Source organism: Tamandua tetradactyla, chromosome 5 (assembly GCF_023851605.1).
Source record: "Tamandua tetradactyla isolate mTamTet1 chromosome 5, mTamTet1.pri, whole genome shotgun sequence".
Classification (NCBI taxonomy): Eukaryota; Metazoa; Chordata; class Mammalia; order Pilosa; family Myrmecophagidae; genus Tamandua; species Tamandua tetradactyla.
Window position 1 is genome coordinate 140,826,222 of NC_135331.1, and position 19,801 is coordinate 140,846,022.

Below are 19,801 nucleotides of genomic sequence, written 5' to 3' on the forward strand. Positions count from 1 at the left end.
CTTGAACATTTGTCTTAAGAAAAATGAGAGAAAGCAGACAGCGAATATGTGCATTAGTGGATTAGCTAATTACTATGTGTTCTAGTTTGCTAGTTGCCAGAATGTAATATACCAGAAATGAATGGCTTTTAAAAAGGGGAATTAAATAAGTTGCTAGTGTACAGTTCTAAGGCTGAGAAAATTTCCTAATTAAACAAGTCTATAGAAATGTCTAATCAGAGGCATCCAGGAAAAGATACCTTGGTTCAAGAAAGCCGATGAAGTTCTGGGTTTCTCTCTCATGTGAGAAGGCTCATGGCAAACACAGTTAGGGTTTCTCTCTTGGCTGGAAGGGCACATGGTGAACACAGTGTCATCTGCTAGCTTTCTCTCCTGGCTTCTGGTTTCATGAAGCTCCCCAGGAGACGTTTTCCTTCTTCATCTTCAAAGGTCACTGGCTAGTAGACTCTGCTTTGTGATGCTGCAGCATTCTCTGCTCTCTCCAGATCTCTCATTCTCCAAAATGTTTCCACTTTTATCAGATTCCAGTAAGCAATCAAGACCTACCCAAATGGATGGAGACACATCTCCCCTAATCCAGTTTAACAACCACTCTTGATTGGGTTACATCTCCAAGGAAATGATCTAATTACGGATTCAAACATACAGTATTGAATAGGGATTATTCTGCCTTTATGAAATGGATTTTGATTAAAACATGGCTTTTCTAGGAGACATACACCCTTTCAGACCAGCACACTATGTTAAACTAAAATCTAAATTAAATTTCGCTTATCTTTCTCTTAAATATGTGAGTAGTGTCTTGAGGTTAGATTGACTTGGTCGTACACATTGACACATCTCTCTCCTGCCCTCCATAGAATGCAACAGCTCTGTGAGTTCTCTGCTTTATGCAGGACTGATTTTGAGGTGCTAGACAGCTTTTGGCAGAACTAATTTTGAGGTGCTGGACAGTATTTGCCTTCCTTTCCAAAGTCATTTTTAGAGGAAATTATTTTATTAAAGCTAGTGGCACATTCTTCTTTATAAATTGTAGAAGTTTTTTTTTTCTCCTGGTTTATATGATGAATTCCTATTTTTATAGAAAAAGTATAAGAAAATCACCCATAATGTTACCACTATACAACAAACAACTATTGCAGTCTGTACAAATACACACAGACACATACCTTTTTTGTTTGGTTTGTATTTTTAAAATAATGTAATCATATTGACTATACTTTTTATAACTACATTTTGTACTTAGTGGATTGTGAGTTTTCTGTGTACAGAATTCTCTAAACTAGTAATTCTCAGCCAGGCACTGTTTTGCCCCCTAGGGGACATTTGGCAAGATCTTGAGACATTTTTGATTGTTACAACTAGGGGAGGGAAATGCTCCTGCCATCTAGTAAGGAGAGGCCAGGAATATTGCTAAATGTTCCACAGTGTATAATGCAGTCCCCCACAGCAAAGAATTATCTAGCCCAAAATGTCAGTAGGACTGAAGTTGAAAATCCTGAGCTATACTATCATTTTTAATAGCTGCATTGTACTCAGTCATGAGCTTACCATAACTTATTTAACCAATCCCCTATTATTTAACTAAGTGATTAGGATAAAAAAAACTTATCAGCAGAATCACTAGGTCAGTGTTCTAAGGCTACTTGATACATTTTGACAAATAGTCCCCAGAAAGCAAAATACCCAATGCAAAATTAACACTTAATACTGTTAGTGTCATTATTATTCCTCTAGGAGAAGAAGAGTTGGTGAATCTAGCTAATTACTATGTGTTCTAGTTTGCTAGTTGCTGGGATGTAATATACCAGAAATGAATGGCTTCTAAAAAGGGGAATTTAATAAGTTGCTAGTATCAGTTCTAAGGCTGAGAAAATGTCCTAATTAAACAAGTCTAAAGAAATTTCCAATCAAAGGCATCTAGGGAAAGATACCTTGGTTCAAGAAGGCCAATGAAGTTCAGGGTTTCTCTCTCATGTGAGAAGGCTCATGGCAAACACAGTCAGGGTTTCTCTCTTGGCTGGAAGGGCACATGGCGATTGGGGGTATAAGAAAAGAAAAGAAAGGAATTCCAGGCAGCTAGGGAGTGGGCCATAAAAGACAGGAGATTTTGAACTCAGTTTGTACATCAAAGAAGATCATTTTGCATCACTTCAAACATTAAAGTGCTCACTATATGCAATATCTACTTGACCTTGGGAAAAGATACAAAATGAGTAAGGCTGCCCTGTGATAGAGAAGTTGTGCCGTGTGTCAGTCACTGTAGAGTCTGTTTTGAGAGGGACAAATAGCATGCTATAGATGTCTAGGAAGAGGAGAGAGTAATTCCATTTCAGTAAAGGTAGGATATCAGAACTGCATGGGAGAATGAGTACTTATACAAATGATAGCAACTTCAGCATTTCCTCAAACATGTTTGCAGTTGTATCTCAGTGATAGACTCATTGGAAATATAGCTAAGGAGATTACCTTTCACTTTTTTATATAAGGCAATTGCTATCTTTTATTCACATCTACATATAATTGGAAATTTCTTAAGACAGTGGTCTTCAGTTGCTTTTGGGTCACCTTTGATAATCTGATAAAAGGTTATAGACCTTCTTCCACCAGAAAATGAACTTAGAAATTCACGCACATTTTTATATGTATTTCATAGATCCTAGCTTATATCTGTTCTTCTAAGAGCATTTTTGTTTTTAACCAGCATGGCTTCTTTCTAAATAAATTCCTTTATTCATTAAATATGAATAAATCTACCAAGAGCAAGGCCTGGATACAGTAGTGACCAAGACAGACAAAGGCCCTACCTCATGGAACAATAAATGAACATCGGATTTGAAGTTGCCTAAAATTATCTTGGTGTTTAGTGCTGGGAAAGAGAAAATGTGGTTAGTAGAAGAGAGTAATAGGGGAGGCTATTTCATGTAGGGTGTATTAGTATTGGTGCTAACACTAAATGGGAAACTTGACGGGAAGAAATAAAACATAATTCTGTAGTTGTTGTGAATGTAAAATCAGAGCATATTAGAGTCGTTTTCTCCTCCTTGTGTTACAAATGCACAGGCAAGACTTAGAGGTGAGAGTCTGGTTGTAGAACTGGGACAGGTCCTTTGACTTCCGGCTAGTATCTTTGTTTGGCCAGTGTTATTTGCACCAGGCTTGTCAGGTTTTGATAACCTCAGTGCAGCCGAGGTACAAGATGTGAATGCAGCTGTGCTAGTCACCTCTTGCTCTGTTATAATACTTGATTTCCCAAGCTCCTCACACTAAAAACTGTGCACTTCAACTTTTTTTAAAGATTTAGATTAATATATAATCAGTTCCTGGTACTGTACAGAAAATAGCTCAATTACTCACTGAAAAATGTGGAAATGCATTTGAGCTGATATTACTGAAAATGGTAAGAATTTGTTTGCTAAAATGGAGCAAAGAGAACAGGTACAATGTAGAATTTTTATTTTACTTTGGCTCTTTCCCATCCATTACCTAACAGATACTAAGCCTGTGAGAAGAAATGGCCTGCAGTTATATGCTGAAGACTTAGTTTGACCTTCTTCTTTCTCATTTTAGTTCTGTTCCCTTTACTTTCCCTGTGTTTCATTCCATAAGTATTTGAGTGTCTCCTGTGTGTTGGACCCTAGGATACAGTGAAAGCCAGAATACCCCTGTCCCTGTGCTCATGGAATTTACAGTCTCGTGGAGAAGGTAGACATTAAAAAGTAATCATTTCAGTGACCACAGGTTTACAACCTGAGCTAAGGGCAGTGAAGAAAAGGAAAAGAAAAACATAACAAAGGACCCTACATTACGGATTGCAGTGCTTTCCTTTGGAAATAATACTTGAGCCAAGAACTGAAGAGTGGGGGCTGGTAGAAGGCTTACCAACAGAGGAAGGAGAAACGGCAGAGTTATCGTAGTGAAGACTGAGAGAAGTAGACAGTGAGATGCTCTCAGTGGCGCCACTCACAGATTTAATGCCAGGCATGGGCCAGGGAGCTCATAAGTCTTGAAAAGTTGAAGTTGAGGCCTGTGAGAGAGCAAAAGTCAAATATACTGTTGGTTATGAGGGTCTGGAACACATTAGAGAGTTTTGAGCCAGAAATAAAAATGTACCTGTAACTGTTAATTGTTTTTTTAACTGTGATTTGTATGAGCAAATTGTTAACAGAAATGTGGAATTCTTTGAACTTTCGAATGGTCATTAAATTGGTCAATTTACTTTCTTTGACTATAGCAAAAGCTAATCCTTCGTAAAGATGGATTTAGACCTTATGTTATTAAATCTTTGTTTATAATCTATTTCAGTGCCTTAACAAATGTATAAATTTTTATATATCAACTTGTTCTCTAAAGAAAACAAATATATATTTTAGGAAACTTTGAGGTATTAAGAATTTTTTAATAATAGATATTTTAAAAAATGTTTCTTTTCTCTAGATTTGATGTTGAATTTGTTCTCTCAGCGCCTAGTTCTGAATGGAATGGCAAACAAGGGCACATTTCCTCAGCTCTTCTTTCTGAATTTTTGAAAAAAAGTTTAGACGAATCCAGAGTCCTCATCTGCATTTGTGGACCAATGCCATTTACAGAACAAGGAATAAGGTAAGTCAGAATGTGGTCAGAAATAGAATGTTCAACCCCATAAAATAAAGATCTTCTCATAAAAAGCAGTTGATTATCTTTTAATTCTTTTCTTTCGTATGAACTTATACTTCAATAATCTGTTACAGCCTGAAAAAATAAAGTTTTGATCTTCATGCAGATGGTTGGAAGCCAAGGATATGCATAGTACTAGCTTTGAATACAAAAGTAAGCTACAGTCAATTCTCATTGATCTCTGCTAATGATTGGAAACATGGATAAATTCACTCTGGTGCCACAATCTTATTTAGGACATTAGGTTCAACCTCTTCTTCCACCAAAGCTTTGTAAAATAATGTATAGTAGTTTATAAGGAATGTTTGCCTCATTATAGTTTTAGATCTCCCTTCATTCACTGCAACTGGGTGAAAGTTAGTAAATAATAACAATCAAAGCCAGGCAGTAGGATACACAAGTGATTCTGTGGTAAGAAGCCTACCTGCCTTGCTGGAGACCTGGGTTCGATTCTGGGCCCATGCACCAAAAACAAAAAAACAACAAACAAAAAAAACCAGGCAGCTAGACAAAAAGGACAGGCCAGAACATAGATAATCTAAGACTAACAGTTGGGTAATGAAAAATCAATGGCAGTGGCTATGATATTTGAAATCCACCTTCATCTAGCTGAAAAATGGTACTTGAAAATATTTTATTAAATATAGCCACTACTGAGTTTCTAGATGATTTTTAAAGTGTGGCTTCCATAAAATTCTGGGGTTTTTTTCCTTCACTGATATGATCGTACCTAACATTTTCTAGTTTATTTTCTATCTTGCTATGTTATTGTAAATTTTACAATGTGAAAGATTGACCCTAATAAATAAAAGCATTTAAAAGTCTTTTCTCTCCATGATGTATTTAAATGTTCCACAGTGTATAATGCAGTCCCCCACAGCAAAGAATTATCTAGCCCAAAATGTCAGTAGGACTGAAGTTGAAAATCCTGAGCTATACTATCATTTTTAATAGCTGCATTGTACTCAGTCATGAGCTTACCATAACTTATTTAACCAATCCCCTATTATTTAACTAAGTGATTAGGATAAAAAAACTTATCAGCAGAATCACTAGGTCAGTGTTCTAAGGCTACTTGATACATTTTGACAAATAGTCCCCAGAAAGCAAAATACCCAATGCAAAATTAACACTTAATACTGTTAGTGTCATTATTATTCCTCTAGGAGAAGAAGAGTTGGTGAATCTAGCTAATTACTATGTGTTCTAGTTTGCTAGTTGCTGGGATGTAATATACCAGAAATGAATTTCATTAAATTTAGGTATTTTTTTGGATTTTAATTCATACAGGAAAATGCTCATCTAGTTAACTTATCTCAACTTCAAAAGGTTTTTAGTTTCTATTTAAATTTTTACTTTTTTAAAACTAAAGCTAAAATATTAAAATTACAGTGAAGGCTAATGATGTTTTAAAGTAAAATAATTTTTTAGAAAAAAAGGCTAGAAACTACATTATCTTCTGTTTTGTTGACATCGCTATTTTAGAAGTATAGCGATGCTTGCTTCGTAGACTGCAGTATACTACTTTTTTAAACAAATGGGGTGATAAATTCTTCAGTGTTGAAGGAGACCATCTTTATGGCCACCTAATCCAATTTCCCACTGACTAAGAAGGCTTCTCTTGATAGATATGTTAGCAGTGTCCAAAGTCAAAAGTATATTTCGGAGTAGACTGTTTTCTCCAATGAACTGTGACCTTCTTGAGGGCAGGGAACATGCCTTTTTCATTTTGGTTCCTTGGCAAGCTTATCCTATTTCCACTGGGCTTCTCAGTGAATGTGTATTTAATATAAGGTAGCTAAGATCTTTTTTTTTTAATATTTTTTATTGTGAAATATAAGATATATGCAGAAAAGCAATAAATTTCCAAGTACATTATTTATTTATTCTGGCATGGGCAGGCTCCGGAAATTGAACCCAGGTCTCCAGCATGGCAGGTGAGATACTGTTGAACCGCCCTCCAAGTACATTCTAACAAGTAGTTATAGAACAGATTCTAAAGTATGGTAAGGGTTACAGTTGCATGATTTTTTGTTTTTTCTTTTAGCTGCTCAAAGATATTGGAGATGGAAAGAAATATCAATATAATGATTCAGCACTCATACACATTTATTAAATTCTGTCTTCTCTGTTATACTCCTCCTCTTTCTTTTTCTTTTTTTGTGAAAAATAGCATATACACAAAAGCAATAAACTTCAAAGTACATCGCAGTAATTAGTTGTAGAACAGATTTCAGAGTTTGGTATGAGTTACAGTTCTACAGTGCTAGGTTTTTATTGCTAGCTGCTCTAAGGTGCAAGACTACAAGAAATATCAATGTAATGATTCAGCACTCATACCCATTTGCTAAACCCTACCTTTTCTGTATAACTCCACCATCACTTTTGATCATCCTCCCACTCTTTAGGAGTATTTGGGTTATGCCCTTTCTAACTTTTTGATAATATGGACTGGGGAGATGGAAATAGTTGATGATCTAGAGAGGCTGGCCCCTCTGCATTTCAGGACTTATCTGGTCCTGGGACCCATCTGGAGGTTGTGAGTTTCTGGAAAGTTACCTTAGTGCATGGAACCTTTGTAGAATCTTGTATAATGCCCTAGATATTCATTACAATTGGCAGGGATGGTTTTGGTTGGAGGTTGGCAAGTTATGATAGGTAGCAACGTCTAACTGAAGCTTGCATAAAAGTGACCTCTCAACTCTATTTGAACTCTCTCAGCCATTGAGTTACCTTATTTGTTATACTTCTTTTCCCCCTTTTGGTTAGGATGGCATTGTTGATCCCATGGTGCCAGGGCCAGGCTCATCCCTGGGAGTCATCTCCCATGCTGCCAGGGAGATTTTCACCCCTGGTTGCCATGTCCCATGTAGCGGGGAGGGCAGTGGTTTCATTTGCAGAGTTGGGCTTAGAGAGAGCAAGGCCACATCTGAGCAACCAAAAGGTCCTCCGGAGGTGATTCTTAGGTATACCTATAAGTTGGCTAAGCTTCTCTGCTATGTGTATAAGCTTCACAAGAGCAAGCCACAGGCTCAAGGGCTTGACCTATTAATTTGGGTGTCCTTAATATTTGACACAGTATCAGGAGTTTCTCCAGTGGTAAAGTTTACTAGTTCCATATTGTTTCTCCCATCCCTCAAGGGACTTTGACAATACCTTTTTGATTATATGCTTAATATACTCTGGAATATATCCAGGTATTACATTAAGCAATACAGGATTAAAGGCTCCCATTCTTATTCTGAGCCCCCTGTGTCTGTATTGTTGAAATGATCTATCCAGACAGGTTGAATGAGATTATGTGCTACAGAAAATTTAGGTTCTGGACAAAATAAATTCTCTTCCTTTGGTCTCAAAGAGGAGGTGAAGTTCTAAATTATAGACAATGTCTTCCTTACACCTGTATGTTGAATTACCTTAACCCCATTCCAATCGGCTTCATTCTCATCTCTACATACCAGGTTATACATATATAAAACAGCCCCTCAGTATCCAGAAATAATAATTACCATTCCAGACTAAATGCCACTGCTATAAGAGCTTATAATCTAGCCCCAGTTTTCTTATAAGTATTTTCTAAATGAGATCATATAACATTTGCTCTTTTATTTCTGGCTTATTTTGCCTCACCAAATGTCCCACATGTTCATTCACATCATTGCATGCCTCACAGCTTCTTTCCTTTTTGTAGCAGCACAATGTTCGAACCTATGTATATGCCATCATTCCCCAATCTACTTCTTAATCATTGCATCTTTCAGCCACCTCCATCTACTGGGCCTCATGTATAACATCCAGAGTCAACAGTTCAGTACTCTGAATTTTAAATAATTTCATTGGTCCTAAGAGGAAGATCGCCAGTTTACACACCCTCACTAAATAGAAAATCCAAACCTCCCCCTAACTTGTCTCTCCCCACATTGTATACCCTTGGTATTGCTGCAGTACTGTTGATCTTTTCCTGTTAAACATAGCCCATAGCATACAATAGCATTTTTCCTCCTATATCCCAAATTTATACACTCTTTGTATAAGATTCATACTATTTTAGTGGTTCATGCAAAAAACTTATTTATGTCTGTAGTGTTAATTGATGGGACACATGAATCTATACAACCCCTTTCAATCACCTTCAATATAGTAATTTTACTTATAGACCCACTAGAGAACCACCTTCACTTCTATCTATTCCCTCATCTTGGAGTTCAACCTCATTAGCTAACCGTTCACCCATCTCAACCTTCTGTGTGTCTCTAGGTCCCCTATAATTCTGTATTATAAACCTCTGACTTTACCTTACCATGGTCATAAAAGTGGAATCATGCAGTATCTCTCCTTTTGTGTCTGGCTTATTTCACTCAGCATTATATCCTCAAGGCTCGTCCAACCTGTGATGTGGTTCAGGACATCATTTTGTCTTACTGCTATATAATATTCCATCATATGTGTATACCACATTTTGTTAATCTACTCGTCTGTTAATGTACACTTGGATTGTTTCCATCTTTTGGCAATTGTGAATAGTGCTACTATGAACATTGGTGTGTGAACTCTGTTTTTGTCACTGCTTTCTTTTCTTCTGGGAACTTCTTCTTATACTGAGAAGTGCTATTGCCAGGTCATAGGGCAACTCAATATTTAGTTTTCTGAGGAACTGCCAGACTGTGTTCCATAGTGGCTGTACCATTATACATTCCCACCAGCAGTACATAAGTGTCCCAGTTTCTCCTCATCTTCCCCAACATTTGTAGTTTCCTGTTTAATAGCAGCCTTTCTTATAGATGTGAGGTGGTATCTCATTGTAGTCTTGTTCTGCTGTATTTCCCTTATAGCTAATGAGAATGAGCATCTCTTCATGTGCTTTTTAGCCATCTGTATCTGCTTTTCAGAAAAATGTCTATTCATTTCTTTAGCCCATTTTATAATTGTGTTTGTTCTTTTGTTGTTGAGTTGTATGATTTTTTTTAGTATACAGGATTATCAAACCTTTATCCAATGTGTGATTTCCAAATATTTTCTCCCATTGAGTTGGCTGTCTCGTCACCTTTTTGGCAAAGTCTTTTGAGGCACAAAAGCATTTAATTTTAAGGAGTTCCCATTTATCTATTTTTTTTCTTTTGTTTCTTGTGCTCTGGGTGTAAAGTTTAGGAATTACCAGGTCTTGAAGATGTTTCCCTATATTTTCTTCTAGGAGCTTTATGGTACTGGTTATCATATTTAGGTGTTTGATCCACTTTGAGTTAGTTTTGTATAGCATGTCAAGTAAGGGCCCCCTTTCATCCTTCTGGCTTTTGATATCCAGTTCTCCCATGCCCATTTATTGAAAAGACTATTTTATCCCAGTTCAGTGGATTCGGGGGCCTTGTCGAAGATCAGTTGACCATAGATTTGGTGGTCTATTTCTGCACTCTCAATTCAATTCTATTGGTCTATACGTCTGTCTTTGCACCAGTACCATCCTGTTTTGACCACTGTGGCTTTTAGTAAGTTTCAAAACCAGAGAGTGTTAATCTTCCCACTTCATTCTTTTTAAAGATGCTTTTAGCTATTCATGGTCTCTTTCTCTTCCAAATAAATTTGGTAACTAGCTTTTCTAAGTCTTCAAATTAGGTTCTTAGAATTTTGATTTCTACTGTGTTGAATCTCTGGATCAGGTTTGGTGGAATTGACATCTTAACTGTATTATCATTGCTTTTCATGAGCATGGAATGTCTTTCCACCTATTTAGATTTTCTTTGATTTCTTTTAGCAATGCTATATAGCTCTCTGTGTACAAGTCCTTTACATCCCTAGTTAAGTTCATTTCTAGATACTTGATTCTTTTTGCTATTTTGAATGTAATTTTTTCCTTAATTGACTTCTAGGTTAGGTCATTGCTTGTGTATAGAAGCATTACTGATTTTTGAACATTAATTTTATAACCTGCCGCCTTGCTGAATTTTATTAGCTCAAGTAACTTTTTTGTAGATTTCTCAGGATTTTCCAAGTATAGTATCATGTCATCTGCAAATAATGAAAGCTTTACTTCTCCCTTTCTAATTTGGATACCTTTCTTTTTCCTGCCTGATTGCTCTAGCTAGAACTTCTAGTACAGTATTGAATAATACTGGTGACAAAGAGCATCCTTGTCATGTTCCTGATCTTAGGAGGATAGCTTTCATTTTTTCACTATTGAGTACAATGCTGTCTATGGGGTTTTCATATATTCCCTTTACCATATTGAGGAAGTTTCCTTTGATTCCTACCTTTTTAAGTGTTTTTATCAGAAAAGGATGTTGAATTTTGTCGAATCCTTTTTCAGCATCAATTGAGATGATCATATGATTTTTCTGTTTTGATTTGTTAATGTGCTGTATTACATTAACTGATTTTCTTGTGTTGAACCTTCCTTGCATTCCTGATATAAACCCCTCTTGGTTATGGTATATAATTCTTTCAATGTGCTGTTGGATTCAATTTGCTAATATTTGTTGAGAATTTTTGCATCTGTGTTCATTAGGGAGATTGGTCTGTAGTTTTACTTTTTTATAGCATCTTCACCCAGTTTTGATATTAAAGTGATGTTAATTTCATAAAATGAGTTATGTAGTGTTCCTTTTTCCTCAATTTTTTTGGAAAAGTTTGAGCAGGATTGGTGTTAGTTCTTTTTGTAATGTTTGATAAAATTCCCCTGTGAAGCCATCTGGCCCTGGGTTTTTCTTTCTAGGAAGATTTTGATGACTGAATCTCTTTACTTGTGATTGGTTTATTGAGAGCTTCTATTTCTTCTTGAATCAGTGTAGGTTGTTTGTGTGTTTCCAGGAATTTATCCATTTAATCTAAATTGTCTAGTTTGTTGGCATATAATTGTTCATAGTATCCTTTTAGGATTTTTTTTAATCTCTTCAGGGACTATGGTAATGACTTCCCTCTCATTTCTGATTTTGTTTATTTGCATCCTCTCCTTTTTCCATTGTCAGTCTTGCTAGTGACCCATTCATTTTATTGATTTTCTCTAAGAACCAGCTTTTTTTTAATTGATTCTTTCTAGTGTTCTTTTGTTTTCCCATTCATTTAACTTTACTTTACTCTTTGTTATTTCTCTTATTCTGTTTGCTTTGTGGTTAGTTTGCTGTTCTTTCTCAAGTTCCTCCAATGGGCAGTTAAGTCCTTGATTTTTGCTCTTGCTTCTTTTTTAATATAGGCATTTAGGGAAATACATTTCCCTCTCAGGACAGCCTTTGCCACATCCCATAAGTTCTGATATGTTGTATTCTCATTTTTGTCTCCAGATTGCTACTGATTTCTATAGCAATTCTTCTTTGACCCACTGGTCGTTCAAGAGTGTGTTATTTAATCTCCATATACTTGTGAAAGTTCTCATTCTTTGGTTGATATTGATATCCAGCTTCATTCCCTTGGGATTAAAAAAAGTGCTTTGAATAACGTCAGTGTTTTTAAATTTATGAAGGCCTGTTTTGTGCCCCAGCATATGATCCATCCTGGAGAATGTTCTATGAGCACTCGAAGAGAATGTACATCCTGGTGTTTTGGGGTATAATGACCTATATATATCTGTTAGGTCTGATTCATTTATCGCATTGTTTAAGTTCTTTATTTTCTTGTTGGTCCTCTGTTTGGTTAGTCTATCTGTAGAGGAGAGTAGTGTATTGAAATCTCCTACCATTATTATTGAAACATCTAAAGATCCCTTCAGTTTTGCCAATGTCTGTCTCATGTATTTTGGTGCTCCTTTATTGGGAGCATAGTTATTTATGGTTATTTCTTCTTGATTAATTGTCCCTTTTACTATGTATATAGTGTCCTTCTTTGTCTCTTATGATGTCTTTCCATTTGAAGATCTATTTTGTCTGATATTCGTATAACTACTCCTGCTTTCTTTTGGTTACAGTTTGTATTGGTACATCTTTTTCCATACTTTCAATCTATTTGTATCCTTGTGTCTAAGATGAGTCTCTTTAAGCAGCATATAGCTGGATTATTTCTTAATCCATTCTGCCAATCAGTAACTTTTAATTGGTAATTTTAGACCATTAACATTCAAAATTATTATTGTAAAGGCATTTCTTGAATCCACCATCTTATCCTTTGGATTTTATTCGTCAGATTTATAAATTCTTTTCCCTCTTTCTCTGTTTATCCTTTGAGTTACCCTGACTGATGTTCTACAATTCTGTGCTCTCCTCCAGACCTCCCTCTTCTTTTTTTCCTTCAGCTTGCAGAACTCCTTTTAGTATTTCTTGTATAGCCAGTCTCTTGTTGACAGATTCTCTCAGCATTTGTTTGTCTGTGAAAATTTTAATCTCTCCCTCAGTTTTGAATGACAATTTGGCTAGGTACAGAATTCTTGGCTAAAAATCTTTTTCTTTCAGGATCTTAAATATAGCATATCACCACTTTCTCACCTCCTTAGTGCCAGTTGTGTAGTCTGAACTCAAGTCTTATGTGGTTTACATTATACATAGTAGATTGGTTTTCTCTTACCCATTTCAGGATTTTCTGCTTCTCTTCAACATTTGACAGACTGATAGGTATGCATCTTGGAGAGGCCTGTTTAGATTTATTCTGTTTGGAGTTCACTGGGCTTCTTTGATTTGCATGTCTATGTCTTTTTAAAGTTTGGGAAGTTTCCCCCATTATATCCTCCACTCATCTTCCTAACCCTTTACTCTTTTCTTCTCCTTCTGGGACACCAGTGAATCTTATATTTGTGTGCTTTGTTGTCCATTATTTTCCCTGAGATACAATTCAAATTTTCCCATCTTTGTCATTTGCTCTTTTGTGTGTTTGAAATCAGATGTCCTGTCCTCTAGTTCACTTATTCTTTCTTTTGTCTCTTTAAATCTGCTGTTGTTGTGTCTCTAATATAGTTTTGATTTGGTCTACAGTATCTTTAATCTCTGTGATATTTGGTAATTTTCTACTTATTTCAAATTCCCCTCTGTGCTCTTCTAGTATCTTCTTGATCTCCTTTGTGTCATTAGCCATCCCACTGATTTTATTTAGTAGAGTTATATGAACATCTTTGATTAGTTCCAAAGTCTGTGTCTCCATAGGTGTTTTAATCTGGTCATTGGACTGGGCTATATCTGTCTGCATCTTCATATAGTGGATGATTTTCTGTTGTCTTTGCAGCATGTAAATATCTTGATATGGTTACTTTGGAAGTTGATTTCCTTCAGTAGTCTAAAGCTTTGTATTTGTGGGATGGGTGTGGAGCAGGATGTGGGATGTGGACGGGGCACAACACTGCAGTGAGGGGTTGTGTTGCAGGTATATGCACAGGTTGGGTACTGTATGCTGTTGCCTGTGAGCATGGTGTGCAGGTTGCTGGGTTGTGGAGGTGCAGTACCGGGGCTGGGAGGGTAAGGTACAGCTCAGGCAGGCCTTGGAGCACAGGAGCAGGGTGCGGTGTGGGGGCACAGAGGTAGGACACAGTGGAAGATAGATGGGTGGGCTATGTGGATGCACGGGGACTGGTGTGCAGGCTGGATGCAGGTTGGCACATGGAGCATGGGGGTCATGGGGGTCAGGGTGTGGGATACAGGGCACAGAATTCAGAGCACAGGGAGGGGAGGGCACAGGTGTTTCCTTGCGCAGGGGGATGTGTTTAGGGGGATGGGATGCAGACATGAGTGTGTAGGGGAAGGGCACAGGTGTGGAGTTTGCAGGACATGTGTCAGGTGTGGGGGATGATGGGTGGGTGGTGTCCTGTGTGAGTCTGCAGGTACATGATGGAGTGAGTTAGTGGTGCCCACTTATGCAGGACAGAGCTGTGGCACAGATGCACAGAAGAGCACTTGCCAGGTGTGGGAGAGGGGCACTTGTGCTGTGGGGTGGGGCAAAGGTGTTCATGTGTATGGGGCAGTGGGGGTTGGGTGCAGAGGTCAAGAGGTCCATGCATGATATGTGGGTGCCCAGCAGGAAGGATGTGATTGTGTCGGTGTGTTGGTCTGGGGGGAGGCAGGGCCCTGGTTTGTGCACGTCTGGGGGTCAGGGCCCTGGTGCACAGAGCTCAGGGGCAACTGGGCAGGATTGTGCCTGTATCGCTAGGGGCAAGTATGACCTGGATGCACAGGTCAGTGCACACTGAGGGGGCATGGTGTGAGCAGGCGCATGCACAGAGCTTTGGGGGTGCTGGGAGGAGTTGAGCAATATGGGCTGGGTATGAGTGTGGCCCAGGGAAGGAGGTGGGGGTCAAGGGGCTGGACTCTAGTACACAGGTCTCAGGAGGGGTGGGGAGAGACTATGCCCTTGTGCTGGAGAGGTGAGGAGGGCTGGGACATGCTTGTGCATATGTGCAGTGGGGGGTGTGAGGTGGGGATGTACAAGAGTGGTGTTGAGGCATTGGAATGGGGGCACTTGGAGTGATGGGGTTCAGGTGCATGGGGTGGGGGGCAGTCGTGGGTCACAGGGTAGGGGTGGCACATATGAGGGCAGTGCTTTCAAGGAATGTGGCTTGGCTTACTTCCTAGTCCCCACCTGCCCATCTGTGCCCTCTTGATGGCTCTGAGCCTCCATCTGTCCTTTTAACTGTAAGACTCCTATTTTTTATTTCCTTGTCCTTACCATTTTAATGTATGTGGCTTATCTTTTTTAATTTGCAGTTACATGGGCCTCATACTATAGGATAGTTTTTTCTGTTCTGAAAAATGATTCTCTGAGATGCCCATTCTTAATGCCCTCCAAAATTAATTTCGTGTCTGCTACATAGATTATAAGTACAGCCATCCCAAACATACTGTCCATATTTGGTGAAAATTTGTTAGATGTATATGACGTTATAACAGAGAAAAGCCCAGAGACTTCTTTTTTGAATATAGATAAACAGTTTACAATTACTTAGCTAATAAAGGCTCTTTCATCCACTAAATATCAACTTTGTCTATTACAGAGATGAATTAAACAGTCTGTGCTTCCAAGGCCCTCGCTGTCTAGTGGTGGAACAGACACACATACTGATACCTATAATATCAATCAGAACACCATAAATATTCTTTAACAGATATAAAAGCAAAGTGTTTTAGAAACTTGGAGAAAGAAAATTACTTTTTACTTAGGGGTGTGTGTTTTGGGGGAGGGGGGAGCTACAAGGTCAGAAAAGGTGCTTAGAATGATGACTAAAACATTTGCAGTCAGAGGGGCTAGAGATGGGTAGTCCAGGCAAAAGGAGAATGAGCAGATGCATAAAAGTGCAGATATTTAAAAGACTACACTGCTATGGCAGGAGTGTGAGAAACTTGCCAGGGAAAAACAGGATTTATGAATGGAAAGATGGTGGATGGGTTCAGATAATAAACTGTTTGACTGCTTCACCGAGTTAGTCCTTGTGATTCCTATGGCATATGTGTAGCTCAGGTAGCTACTAATTTGTATTTAAATCTTGGCTCTACTACTTAAAATCATCTTACAGTCATTAGCTGGGTGATCCAGGGCAAGTTACTTAACTTTCTAAGCTTTAGTGCACACATCTGTAAAAGGGAATAAATAATAACACAGTACTTACATATGTGGAACAAAGTGACTGTATATAGTAAGTACTCAATAAATATTTATTTTCAGCAGCATTTTAAACACAACCACTGCTAAGACTGAAGTCTCCATTTATAATGTTTTCCAAGTTAAATTTTACTTAAGCAGCATTTCTTTTCCTGCTTAAGATGTGAGAGAGAATGAAAACAGGATGCTAGGGGATCAACTCATTGCTTTGAAAACTAGCAAAAGGGAAAAATCAAGCAACATATCCTTCCTTTTCTGTATGAACTATACTACTGGGTAACTACATAATAAATGAGCAGAAGTTTTTCTTTATAGAAATCTTCAGTTGAGAAATGAAGATAAAATGATAGAAGTAGAATATCACTATTTTTTAATCCTTAACAAACTAATGGATCTATAGACAGTCAATACTTGGCAGTGTCACAAAAAGAGAAGCAACCAGATATTATGTGCCTCCCCATGGAAGAACACAGTGCTGCCTATGAAATAGTCTTGCTAAAAAGAATTGAACCTATATCTGATAAAGCTTCCAGATCCAATTATTAATTTATGGGAAATAGGACATCATTATTAAATATAATACATATAAATAGGAGGACATGTTATATAAATATAGATAGGAGGACATGTTATATAAATATAAATAGGAAGATATGTTATTAAAATAAACCCTCAGGGATGCAGCAAAATGGAGATTGGGAGGCACTAAAGGTAAAAATCTGTTTTTGTCAACAAATAAATTGGAAGAGAAAGAGAAGAATCTTATAGATCAAAAGATACCTACTCAATCACAGTGAATACACTTTAATTGGATCTTGATTTCAGAGTATTTAAAGAAATTATGGTATTATGAGTCTATTGAAAATCACTGACTAGATGTTTGGTGATATTAAGGACTTGTTAATTTTTTGGAAATGATCATTGTGTTATTTTAAATGTATATATACTAAATGGGCAAATGAAACAAAATACCATGCTTATGAGGGTAATCATATGATCTTAAATTAATCCTTTGTGTTTTTTTAACATTTTTTCTAGAAATGTGTTTTATATTTGTTTTTCAGATTGCTGCATGACCTTAACTTTTCCAAAGATGAGATTCACAGTTTTACAGCATAATAAAGAGCTGTCATTGTCCTTTATTCAATGGATTTTCTAAATTTGTGATTGCTTGGGTTTTTTTAAGAAAACATTTTTGTATATACAAAAAGACTAACTAGAATCTAGGCTTCCACTTCTTAAATGAAATCAAATGTTCCTTCAGTATAGATGAATTTTGCTTTATTTTGTACCATAACTTATTTTACCACTTCTACTACTGATATGTGACCTCGAAGTCAATCATGGCAGCAAATACATATGGGAGTCTTTGTTATGAATCACAGATTTCCTTACCATCTAAATTTTCTTTATTCCACAATGAGCATGTGTGTTTTATGACATTATAAAGTGTAAAAGATCACTTTGATCATATTTCTATGCTGTAAAATGTCTTATTAGCAATACAGATTGAATTTTACATTGCACTGTTAACTCAGGAAATGATCACTTACATCCTTGTTATTAATATTCAAACATGGAATGTTATGTATGACTTATTAAGTGATCCAAACAGTTTGTGTGTATGTATATGGCACTGATGAAGAATAAAATGATACTTAAGTCCTTTTTAATCCTTGTTGTGGAAATGGGGTTGAATACAGTAATAAAAGATACTGGAGTTGCGTCACACATGCAATTTTGGACTAGATGTGATAGAGAGTTTAAGAGAAGTTGACTGTTATTTTGATTCTTAGTTTAAAACCGACTAAAGAAGCCATTAGGAAAGTGAATGTAACCATGGCCTCTGGTCCCATGATCTAAAATAATCATTTGGTACTTTGAAATGGGTTAAATTTTAATTCTTTTTTGAGTCCATCTAGACCAGCTAGGAATGAAAAACACTGTGTCCTGAATGGTACTTTCCCCAACTGACTGCTTTCCTCACAGCTGGCAGTTCAGCAGGGAGCCCTTCCGAGCTGTGGTTTGTGGGCAACTTATTCTCTTTCCCTGCTGCTAAGTACAACCTTCAAATATTCTCAAAGATTATGATTCACTGGAGTATATCAAGGAAAGTCACTGTGAGCTTTACATACGGAAATTATATTAAATGCCTAGGTGACTGCTGCATAAACTAATTTGGATTTTTCTCACTACAGCAACACCATATTCACAGAAATTGGGAAATCCCTTTAAGTGATTTTGTGAATGACTGAATCTGCACAGAATGAATGATGTACGCAAGAGGAACACAACATGAGCTTTCCCCAGATTACAAAGACCCCAGGTTGTGAAGTTACCTGTGTGCAAATAGCAGGTTAAACACTACCCCTTCTCGTGTTCTTCCCTCTTCTGTAACCAGTTCCACCCACATCAACTTTACCCAAATAGGAGTCTAGCTGTCCTGGGCTTGCAGGGTAGTTCACTGACTAGCAGCAGCATTCTCTAGCTTTATGACTCACTACCATCTCCCTTCTTTTCTTAGTTTAATGGGGAACATGTATTTTCCATAAAACCCTTTTTTTCTCTTATAGTTCATTAGTAACATCAATTATTCTACCTTAGCTAATCTCACTCTTATCTTTTCAAACTCCTTCCTATTTTTATTCTTTGCCCTCCAATCCTTTTCTAGTTACTCCAAGTGTTTCAGTTTGCTAGGCTGCCAAAAGCAGATACCATGAAATGGTTGGCTTTTAGCAATGGGAATTCATCAATTTACAAGCTTCCAGTCTTGAGGCCATGAAGGCATCATAAAGACAATGCTTTCTTCCTGAAGACTGGCTGCTGATGATCCTCAACTCCTCTGTCACGTGCCAAGGCACATGGGGTGTCTGCTAGTCTCTCCGTTTTCTTCTGCATTTCCTTAATTTCAGGCTTCATGCCTGTGGCATTCTGTCTCCCTGTATTCATCCATTTATAAAAGACTCGAGTAAAAGGATGAAGGCCCACCCTGGGCCATGCCTTAACCGAAGTAACCTAATCAAAACATCCTACTTACATTAGGTTTACACCCACAGGAATGGATTAGTTTTAAGAAAATGATATTCTGGGGCACATACAGTTCTAAACTCCCACACCAAGAAGTTTCCCCTGTTTTATCTCATTACTCCTTTTATTATATTTTAAAGCAAATCTGCACACATTTTTAGTGCTCTCATCACTCATGATGCTATCATATTAATTCCAAAGTTGGAATCTCTAAATGAGAATAAACTGAGCTTCAGTTTTCATTATCCAGTTAACTCCACGCACTGGGATGTTCCACAAGTATCTGAAACTACATGTCCCATACTAAACTTTCACCATTATCATCTCTCCCAAAGTCTATACCTCCTCTTGAATTCTCTGATTCCCTGGTATTACCTTTCGCCTAACCAGCTCTTCTAGAACCATTAGGAATCAACCTCAATGTGACTGTCTCGAATCTGACTCTTCTCCATCCCAGCTATCATTACTCAGCTGAATTAGGAACCTAGTCTGATAATTGGTCTCCTTGCTGCCATCTTGGTCTGACAGCAGTCCATTCCCCATTCCATTTGTACTAGAAGGCCTTGGAAGGGAAATTGCCTAATTAAGTCCCCAGTTTTGCTTTCAATACAGTCATATA

At 37.4% G+C, this 19,801-nt stretch overlaps 1 protein-coding gene across 2 annotated transcripts in view; it reads left to right on the top strand.

The window, feature by feature from the left end:
* CYB5R4 (cytochrome b5 reductase 4) overlaps positions 1 to 17,828 on the top strand; it is a 96,926-nt gene extending 79,098 nt beyond the window's left edge. Inside the window, exons 15-16 of one of the 2 annotated variants that reach the window (XM_077162351.1) lie at positions 4,438 to 4,602; positions 17,220 to 17,828. In XM_077162351.1, the coding sequence (XP_077018466.1) occupies positions 4,438 to 4,602; positions 17,220 to 17,274 (220 nt within the window). In that variant the 3' untranslated portion in view covers positions 17,275 to 17,828. Of the gene's footprint in view, positions 1 to 4,437; positions 4,607 to 17,219 lie in introns of those variants that run through there. The other variant, XM_077162352.1, reaches the window with a different exon arrangement.
* The last annotated feature ends 1,973 nt before the right edge of the window (positions 17,829 to 19,801 follow it).